Source organism: Amphibalanus amphitrite, unplaced genomic scaffold, assembly GCF_019059575.1.
Source record: "Amphibalanus amphitrite isolate SeventyFive unplaced genomic scaffold, NRLGWU_Aamphi_draft 000033F_arrow, whole genome shotgun sequence".
NCBI classification, from domain to species: Eukaryota; Metazoa; Arthropoda; class Thecostraca; order Balanomorpha; family Balanidae; genus Amphibalanus; species Amphibalanus amphitrite.
Window position 1 is genome coordinate 1,240,106 of NW_024881529.1, and position 10,045 is coordinate 1,250,150.

The 10,045-nt window shown below is 49.6% G+C and overlaps 1 protein-coding gene across 3 annotated transcripts; it reads right to left on the minus strand.

Moving 5' to 3' along the window:
* Nucleotides 1-936: 936 nt before the first annotated feature.
* Nucleotides 937-8,413, minus strand: LOC122369272 (ornithine transcarbamylase, mitochondrial-like). Of its 3 annotated transcripts, none has more exons than XM_043343888.1 (7): nt 8,039-8,413; nt 5,668-5,779; nt 5,255-5,418; nt 4,867-5,031; nt 4,425-4,536; nt 2,400-2,561; nt 937-1,594 (listed from the first exon to the last, which is right to left on the minus strand). In XM_043343888.1, exons 1-7 carry the CDS (start codon nt 8,119-8,121, stop codon nt 1,358-1,360), a joined length of 1,035 nt encoding a protein of 344 aa, XP_043199823.1. In that variant the 5' UTR covers nt 8,122-8,413; the 3' UTR covers nt 937-1,357. The 3 variants fall into 3 exon arrangements, with proteins under 3 accessions (XP_043199823.1, XP_043199831.1, XP_043199840.1); XM_043343896.1 differs by having other exon boundaries at nt 7,936-8,251; XM_043343905.1 differs by lacking the exons at nt 5,668-5,779; nt 8,039-8,413 and having other exon boundaries at nt 5,251-5,418.
* Nucleotides 8,414-10,045: the final 1,632 nt, after the last annotated feature.

The window sequence follows — 10,045 nt, forward strand, 5'->3', positions numbered from 1 at the left end:
GTTTTTGACGGGTGCTGGCGGGCGGTAGTCGTTCGTCACGGACTCACCGAGCTTCGGCGGCGGTCACGACTCACGACTCACGACAGTCGACGGGTGCACAGGGCACGCGGCGGACTGTAGAGGACCGATGCTCAGCCGGGGAGCGCCTGGATCTGAGGCGTGAGTGGCAAACAAATTGTAATATGATCGCGACACAATAAATATCGGACCACGGCAGCCTCAACTGTGATTCATCCTCAATCAGCTTTCCGAATCCATCAGGCAGATCGACAAATCATTGAACTGAGATGACACGTCTGAGCCTCGGCTAGCCGTCGCGGCGGGAAGGAAAATAGTGCACCCAATCCACATCACTGACTACTGAGATATGTAGTCACATTCAGTTTCGTAATCTGCGTCTTTCCCCGGCCCCCAGCACTCAGCAGCGTGTGGCCTGGCCTGAAGACGACAGACGAAGACGGGCCACAAATGTCGATCGGCCGCCGCTGACAGCACCATCCAATTTTCCGCGAACGTTCAACTTGCTCTACTTAAAGCTGGCTGCTAATTAGGAGCAGGGCTTGAGAACGAGTGGGGTCAACGTACGGGAAAAGCTGCGACCGAGCTGATGACACTAAAACGTTGACAACTCTTGACACGTCATAGTGCCTTGCGAAACGTAGTTACCGTCAAATGTGGACAAGATGTGGAGTATCTCTTGGCAGAGTAATTAAACTTCATAATGAAGCGGCCATCTTCCCCACAATTTCAGGCCAACCCTTCGCATTTTTGGCCGCGTTTTTTCAGGGTCGGCTCCAGATGCGTCATTCTTCGCACAAGTACACTTGAAATGATATAAGCTGATGTAGCTGATGTAGCTAAGCTGAGAAAACCATCCACCTATCCAACATCCAGCGGCGATTCTATACCAACGAAAATCTTAATCAAAACTTCTCGTGATTTTCACTGGTTATTTATTAGGCAAAGACACTGGTTCTGAAAGTCGGTATTTTGTAGTTTGTACTGCGTCTGAGACGCAAATATACTGTCGTTATTACAGTTAACACCGCAACGCAAGTCATTGTACATTCATGAGGATCATAAGCATGATTACGTTCAGCCACGTCACCGCCGTCCCACGACAAAACCCAATCCACAAAACATCGACAGAACGTCCTCCACAGTCGCCACATCAGTTTAGCAGCGGTAAAGTGTTGTCAATAATTACTGGTGTCTTGTGATAGCTTCCCAGCACATCACACGAAGCGGCAATAGCCACGTCACTCGCTCGGGCGCACTAATATCCTATCAGAGTGTCTCAGTCCATCCTCCTCCCTATCCCTAACCACGCTAGTCCTCAACTCCAATCGGCCCATTCTCAGCCGCTCCCTATCCCCACACCACGCCGCTCCCCCTCAAAGTCCGGCCTATCCGTGCGCCTCTCATGTTCTGCACATAGTTCTGTGAGCAGGGCTGTGGCTAGCCAGTGGCGGCAGCCGGCGGAGGCAGCTACCAGCGAGCGCTGCCGGTCTCCGTGCACCGCCGCCGCCACCGCTGACCGGCTGACAGGTAGGTCCTGTACGAACGTCCAGTCCAGGTCCGCCTCGGCCGCGTGCTGCGGGCGGAGAACACGTCAGTCAGCAGTCAGATACACAGGTGGTCACTGGAACACAGTGGTACTGGTTAGATAAGTAACCACTCTCCAACAGTACACACCACAGGCGCGGGACAGCGCGACGCGAGTTTGAACAGCGCGGCGTACGGGGACGTTGTCGAGTCGCCGACGCGCTCCGCCAGGGACCCGCCTGTCTCCGAGCACGCCCCGCTCGTAACCCGATTATGGCCGCTGTGACGCGCTCGACAGGTCCGTTAAGCATTAGCGGCACCGGTCCGCGCCGCGCTGGCGGTGACGGCACGTCAACTGGTGGTGGCTCCATTGAGCCGTGGGGAGTACGGGCGAATGTGTCACACGCAGAACGGATGAAAAGCGTGAACAGCCAGGTTACGTGAACAGGTTACGCAACAGCAATGGGAAACCATAATTATTACTTCACGCCAAATGACGTGCTGTGCAGCGGCGATCGATATTGTAATGTAGTTACTTCCCAACCAAGTTTACCTTCCATGCCTTTCTATCACATTTCCTACTCATCCTCTCATCTCACTCCAATCCTACATGACTCCAGAGTATTCAGGGGAGCATCGACTAGGCAAACAGTTTAACCTCTAGCGAGAGTCAATCGCATATATTTCATGGTGAGCTTTTAGTAAGGAGGGGACACATACGCACACCCAAAATCCCGAATTATCCATCCAAGTCATTCCCCTATCTCCATGACTTATCACCACCCCTCCCTACCCATCCCAACCCTCATCTCTCCTCCCCACCTCATCCTATCACCCATCCCTCCGTTCCTCACCTTCTCAGTAATCTGTAGTTGGTCGTACTGGTGGCACGTGGTGGCAAGCACGTGCGCTCGGTACGTGGCCTCAGCGGCCGACTCGTGTCGACTGAACTGGGTGTGGTGCTGCACTGTGCGCCCCACCAGGTCACCCAGCTCCTCTGGGGACAGGTCCTCTTCCTGATGGATACAGGGACAGGTCAGCGCGGAAATGGGTGTTGACGGACAAAGGATCGGCTCAGGGGACACAGGATCAGTGGACACAAAGTAAGTGCGGACATAGGGATTGACGGTCAGAAAACAAACGGACACAAAGGTACCGATCATACGGACCCCGGACACAGCTCGTTACATGAAGAGAAAAGTAACATCTAATGCTAAAGACGTCTGACTAAATATTGATTATGGTGAGTGTTAAGAGGCGCCAAGATACATGATTTACTGTGCTCGGTTAACATAAATGGTGCCTTGCTGATACCAGCCCAAAATCGATCGCTTCAGAATCACTGGTAGGTTGACGTGTTACCACGGTGAAAGGAACGCATTCGACTTGAAAAGGCGAAAAGTGAGAACCATTGTCAACTGAGAAACTTTTAAACATGTTGACGTTCAAATGGGCAGCAGACTGACAGAATCGTCATCCCGTTACCAGCACCCCGACTGTCTGGCCACCGCCATACGTCAGCGTACTTATAGCGCTAACGAGATGTCTGCGACAGACCAGGCGAGAAAAGTCTCTCCCTCGCTGCACCTGTCACATAAATGTACCGGCCGCCGCGCCGCTGAGGCAGAGATCAGGATCCCGGGGCCGGTCGGGGTTCCGGACCAGGCTCAGGGGCAGGTGCCGGCCACCCGTCCGCCTGCTCCCATATACCCAGTGACGTCAGCAAAGGGATAACGCCGGCTCTGGTTACACGGCCCGACGCGATTATTGCGTCAGTGGATCTAGTGGGGATCGGGCAATAATTTGTTTGTTTATTTATTTGCAAATATCGTCGACGGGAGATGTAATCAAGAGACGAAGATACCAATCGTCATAAGCGCAATCGTTGGACACACGTCACACTGATGTACTTATTACTTATTAGTGTGTTCGTTGTGCATGTCATGCATTTACAGAGCACTACGCGGTTGATAGGTGATGGCGTTCTATTTACCAAATTCTACTTGAGATGAGCAGAAAAAAAACTGCAATGTGATTTATGAAACTTGATTTCCAAATAAGCCTCGTTGGTACTATCCGAAAGATGATTTATCTTCGAATGAACATCAAAATATAAAAGAAAAATGTTGCAAAATAATTTATCGTCGATGCATTAAAAATTCGATGGCTACGATTTTGAAGAAAACAGCGGGGAGCGGGGCCATGTGAGCCGGAGCGGCAGTTTCAGGCGGGTCCAAATGGCGGTATATCACCAGGAAAATAATCGCTGGCAGCCACGGACAATATTAATCACATGCTTAAAGACAACGTCAATATGTTGTTGACGCGTTCCTGGTCGCCATCAGCAGTTTTATTGCTGTGTACCACACCGAGTTAAGTCTAAGGTTCATGTGGAATCTATAGCCTCTTCAAAAAAGGCATGTGCTTCAAAAATGATGTGTCATACCGGCGGTCCGTAACGCGTTTCTGTTGTGTTTTTTTATGTCAATTCACTGGTACCTAGCTTCTCAAACAAAATGACGGCGAAAATAGAGGAGCAAGAATCAGAGCCGGATATATTTCTGCAAGATATCAGTTGACAGGCTAGATAGACACGCAGCCTGAAACAATCCAATCAAATCATAGCAATGCTTTATAACACACTTCTTATTTGTGCTCTGCGTGGGCATGGTTGCATCGTTTGACGTTATGTTGATTGCTATTGTGATTTGATTAAACAGTATCGCTGCACAGTGTATAGCGCATAGAAGTGTTCTGTCATCCCATAATCGTAGCCTCTTCTCGGATTCATGAGATCCTCTCATCCCAGGGCGGAATCCACATATTTCAGTTCGCCTCATTCGACTGGCGTAAGTGATCTGTCGTACTCGTCTACTCACCTGAGGGCAGCAGTAGCGGAGGTGTATTCCCAGAGGAGGCAGCAGCTGAAGGAAGGACCTCAGCCGGGCGCAGCATGGGCCCACCCAGGCCAGAGTCAGGCGCTTCAGGTAGCTGGAGAAACAGTGACAAGTGTTGACACATATTTATTCCCAGTATTTAGCCCCAGGCTAAAGACAGACGCTTCAGATTGCTGATGAAAAACAGAAGCTTGAAACACACGGCTACGGAGTCGGAATCAAACATGTAGGCGCCGAGTGGCTGATAGATGATAGAACAGGCCCTAGGCGCCGCATGAATGGCAGCGTTGCAGGGACATTTAATATTTCATCGTGGATAAGAATGCAATATAGGCTACAGTCATATCAAAGACAACACAGGGTACACATCCTGAAATTACCAGTATCCCAACGTTTAGGGGCGCCACGCAGCTCAGCGACTCACCTGTAGTGCTCCAGCACTGCCAGCAGCTCCCCCAGAGCCGTCAGCGGGTCGTGCTGCTCACTGCCGAGGCTGACCACGGGCACAGCAGCGCCATCTGCGGCCGCCTGCAGCGCTGCCTGGTGACGGCAGCTGACGGCGATCACCGACGATACCTCCGAGAGACAGCTGCAGGCAGGGAGAAGTGGACATTAGAACCTGAACTTCGAAGCGTGTCTACGACGACTGTGAGAATGAAAGTTGCAAGATTCATAATGATCCAAGCCTGCTTTGTGACATACCTTCACAGTAATGGTCACCCGAAAAGCTTGAGCCCTGCGCTGTAAGCAGGAACTGATTGAGCAAACATCCATGCTAAATTTCAGGCAAAAGATGTGAAATGCATACCTACTTTGCCAAATCTGAGACATCTGTTTTATTTGAGTCAAATGCCATTCTTGCAACATTTCCACCGAGTCTATGTGCTGCTGTTACCAATGCAACATTGCTCAGTGTATCTGGCATTCCTGACTCCTGAAGAATGGTTACAGATTTGCCTCTCATGTAGGAGAAATTCTGAAAAAGAATGAAAATCAGCACCATCTGAAACATTGACAGTTGTCCAACATGCCAAGCAATCAGAGAAATGCCAAAGCAACAACTTAATGCTTCATTGATTTTATTTCAAGACAGAAAGATATAAAACTCAAAATGTAAAGGAACTTATCTTCAGTGAAACTCAAGCACTTCAGCATGAGGATAATTATTGAATGAAAAGACACAAAATGAAAAACTATAAAGCAAATTTATATGAAAGACACTGACCTCATTCTTTTGTGTTGACCTGTCCCTCAAATCAACAGCAGTCCATAAAACAGACTTCAGCTCGGAGGGGGTAAAGTCTCCATTGACAAAGTCTCTTCCTCTGAGTTCTGGTCTAAGGAATTCAAAAGAAATGCAAGTCATGTGGGGAACTATCCTGGTTGAAGCACACATTACACAGACAGCACAGCCCAACAATTCACATATCCTTCACCAATAGCCCAGTAAACATGCCGACGTCGGCCCGACGTTGGGCCGAGGCTCGGCCCGACGTCGGCCCAGCGTCGGTTCAACCTCGGCCCGACATCGGCTGGACGTCGGATATGCCCGCATGTTCCGACGTCCAGCCGAAGTCCAGCCGACGTCGAGCCGACGTCGGGCCGAGATCGTTTGCCGAGGTTGACGAGATCGTTTGCCGTTAGACCGACGGGGCCGACGTCGGCATGTTTATTGGGACAACGCGCTAAAAATATCAACCGGCGGCGGCGGGATTCGAGCCCCCCAGTCGCCGACGTCGGCATGTTTACTGGGACAACACGCCAAAAGCACCAGCCGGTGATGGGATTCGAACCCCGTGTCATTCGAATGCGAGGTTAGTGCGCTAACCACTACGCCACGCAGCCAGCTAACGAAATTGGTTTGTTTTGTTGGGTTATGCCCTTTCGGTCTGACAAGACCATTTCAGAGCCGGAAGGATCATAGGATGGAGACATTGGTCTTCTTGGCGAGCACCCTGGGTCCAGTTCATATAGAGTCCCTGGTCCCATTGCTGGTACGTGACATTTATTGGAAAGGGCGACCCCACAATGGATTCATATACCCACTCTTACACACCTGCACCAACGTTTCCCAAAGTGTCCCTTTGATAAGTGGCACTTTGGCAAAGTGACACTTGCCGACTGGCCTTTCTATATGAACTGGGCCCGGCCCTGGTGAGTTGCCGGGGCTGAGCCTGACCAAAGGATAGGCCGAGCAGCCCCCAAGCACTCACCGCACCCGGCTACGGGCGAGCTCGGCTTACGGGCAATCCCAAATGGGATAAAGTTCCCCGTCCAGTCCGGATCAGGGGGTTGCGGCGTGGAGGAAGATTTGAGATTCCTGAGGATATTTTGAATACAGCTCTTTATACAACATGAAACATGTATTTTATATTATTTTAACGGTCAAAACAGCGGCCGATGTCGGTCCGACGTCGCCCCGACGTCGGCCCGACGTCGGCTGAACCTCAGCAATTGATCTCGGTCCGACGTCGGCCCGACGTCGGCTGGAGTGTGTCGCAATCCTGATTTTATGACATTCCTTTTCAAGACCCACGTCAGACCAGTTATTGAATATGGTTCGTGTCTTTGGAACACAGGCTACGTGGAGGATGCTCGGAAACTCGAACGTGTCCAGAGGCAATGGACTAAGCGCGTGGAGTCACTATCAGACTTAACTTATGCAGAGAGACTGAACAGGCTAGGGCTCTACTCTGTACAGGGAAGGCTGACTAGGGCTGACCTCATCCAGTACTGGAAGATTGTGAATGGTCACAGCTGTATAAGTCCAGACTCCATGTTCACTCTAACCGACAGCAGCGTCACCAGAGGTCACAGTCGTAAGATTTATGTGACCCGTTCGTGCACTGATGTACGTAAGCGCTTTTTCTCCAAACGATGTGTTAACCTCTGGAACAGCCTCCCTGAATCTGTTGTTACTGCTCCGGACATCCAGTCCTTCAAGAGGGGTCTTGAGCAGCATATCCCAGACAAACTCGTAGAATATTTGTAAAATCGCTCGTTATATTGGTATTCTCTGTATGTATTATCGCTAACATGAAATGTATCTATTGCCTGTCATACTGCAGACACACATTTCCAGTTCTCATTCTTGTGATCTACGTTGCCAAACTGGAACAACTGTATAGCATGTTTTGAACTGGCGTGTCTTATGAGACAGGGTTCCTATCCTTCCTTACCAGCCCTTTTTCCTAAGACTACCAAGCGAAGGGAACCCAACCAGGTAAGTAAACCAGGTAAGGACCTCGGCTGGACGTCGGAACATGCGGGCATATCCGACATCCAGCCGACGTCGTGCCGAGGTTGGACCGACGTCGGGCCGACGTCGGCATGCTGATGCCGAGTTGCCGACGTCACCCCGACGTCGGCATGTTTACTGGGAGGCTAGCAAATGCCATGAGCATTTCATTCAATTCAGCCAAGCAAGTCAAGTGAAGTGCCGAAGCACAAAGGCATAGGTAGCTTATCAAAGCTGATCACCATCATCACTTACAGTTCGTCAGTCAGCTCAGCAGTGATAAGTCAGGAGTAACGACACAATCAATGGAATCAAACTTTGAATGGCATTAGCCTTTTAGAACTTGAAATACACTTGCCTGATAAGTTGAGAGGTGGAAAGTCGCATGGTATTCAGGGCCAGGCATGGAATTCCATAACATTTCCTCATAGCATTCATCATTGTTAACACAATCAGCACCAATAGATCAAGATATCCGATGAAAATATCAAACGAAGGACTAAAACATTCCACTCTAGCTTGAGCTTGAGCTTGAGCTTGAGCTCGAGAAAACCAATGCAACGCAACTTGTCTAGGTCCTGTTTTTATTTTGTCGCAGCTGCGCAGGATTGCTGATCGAATGAATGTGTTCTTTTCTAGACAGCTGCTCGTAATGCGAAAATCCTTGACTAATCAAAGTGAGAGTTGCTGGTAATGCAAAAACCCTTGACCAATCAGAGTGGACGTCGTGATGATCGTGAAGTTAGCGTCGTCGACGTCAGTGATTTTTTCCATGGTCGTCAAGTTAATGTAACGGAAGTTAGCACAGATTCAGCACAGATTCAGCACAGCACAGATTCGGTAGGGGGAAAAAAGGCCCCGGTAGAGGGAAACCTTTATGACCCGTTTTCCCCTAGAAATGACGTCACAAAGAGGTAAAAATGGGTATCAATCGAAAGCTCTCGTTTACCCAGACACAGTCCTGCAGGAAAATTCCACTTTTTCCCCATAGGAAAGTTTTTACGGGAAAATCAAAATTTTGGGTCAATGGGGGGTCCCCCCCGATTTCGTTCAAAATCGGCACACAGGTGCCCCACCACCAGCCGAGAAACTTTCCCCAAAACGGTCCCCGTTGCATTGACGTTTAAGGCCCGTAAAGCCCCCTAGACTCGTAAAATATCCGTAAAATCGCCTTTGTACGGACAAAAAAGTGGTGCTATGGTAAAAATGGGTATCAATCGAAAGCTCTCGTTTACCCAGACACAGTCCTGCAGGAAAATTCCACTTTTTCCCCATAGGAAAGTTTTTACGGGAAAATCAAAATTTTGGGTCAATGGGGGGTCCCCCCCGATTTCGTTCAAAATCGGCACACAGGTGCCCCACCACCAGCCGAGAAACTTTCCCCAAAACGGTCCCCGTTGCATTGACGTTTAAGGCCCGTAAAGCCCCCTAGACTCGTAAAATATCCGTAAAATCGCCTTTGTACGGACAAAAAAGTGGTGCTATGGTAAAAATGGGTATCAATCGAAAGCTCTCGTTTACCCAGACACAGTCCTGCAGGAAAATTCCACTTTTTCCCCATAGGAAAGTTTTTACGGGAAAATCAAAATTTTGGGTCAATGGGGGGTCCCCCCCGATTTCGTTCAAAATCGGCACACAGGTGCCCCACCACCAGCCGAGAAACTTTCCCCAAAACGGTCCCCGTTGCATTGACGTTTAAGGCCCGTAAAGCCCCCTAGACTCGTAAAATATCCGTAAAATCGCCTTTGTACGGACAAAAAAGTGGTGCTATGGTAAAAATGGGTATCAATCAAAAGCTCTGGTTTACCCAGACACAGTCCTGCAGGAAAATTCCACTTTTTCCCCATAGGAAAGTTTTTACGGGAAAATCAAAATTTTGGGTCAGTGGGGGGTCCCCCCGATTTCGTTCAAAATCGGCACACAGGTGCCCCACCACCAGCCGAGAAACTTTCCCCAAAACGGTCCCCGTTGCATTGACGTTTAAGGCCCGTAAAGCCCCCTAGACTCGTAAAATATCCGTAAAATCGCCTTTGTACGGACAAAAAAGTGGTGCTATGGTAAAAATGGGTATCAATCGAAAGCTCTCGTTTACCCAGACACAGTCCTGCAGGAAAATTCCACTTTTTCCCCATAGGAAAGTTTTTACGGGAAAATCAAAATTTTGGGTCAATGGGGGTTCCCCCCGATTTCGTTCAAAATCGGCACACAGGTGCCCCACCACCAGCCGAGAAACTTTCCCCAAAACGGTCCCCGTTGCATTGACGTTTAAGGCCCGTAAAGCCCCCTAGACTCGTAAAATATCCGTAAAATCGCCTTTGTACGGACAAAAAAGTGGTGCTATGGTAAAAATGGGCATGGGTGGAGA

What these genes read in the sequence shown, in the direction of transcription:
- LOC122369272 (XM_043343888.1), bottom strand. Translation starts at nt 8,121, where the DNA reads ATGATGAATGCTATGAGGAAATGTTATGGAATTCCATGCCTGGCCCTG. An exon ending in GCAGTGCTGGAGCACTACAG is followed by an intron (nt 4,537 to 4,866) that starts GTGAGTCGCTGA and finishes CTGTTTCTCCAG; the next exon opens with CTACCTGAAGCGCCTGACTC. An exon ending in AACTACAGATTACTGAGAAG is followed by an intron (nt 1,595 to 2,399) that starts GTGAGGAACGGA and finishes CTCCGCCCGCAG; the next exon opens with CACGCGGCCGAGGCGGACCT.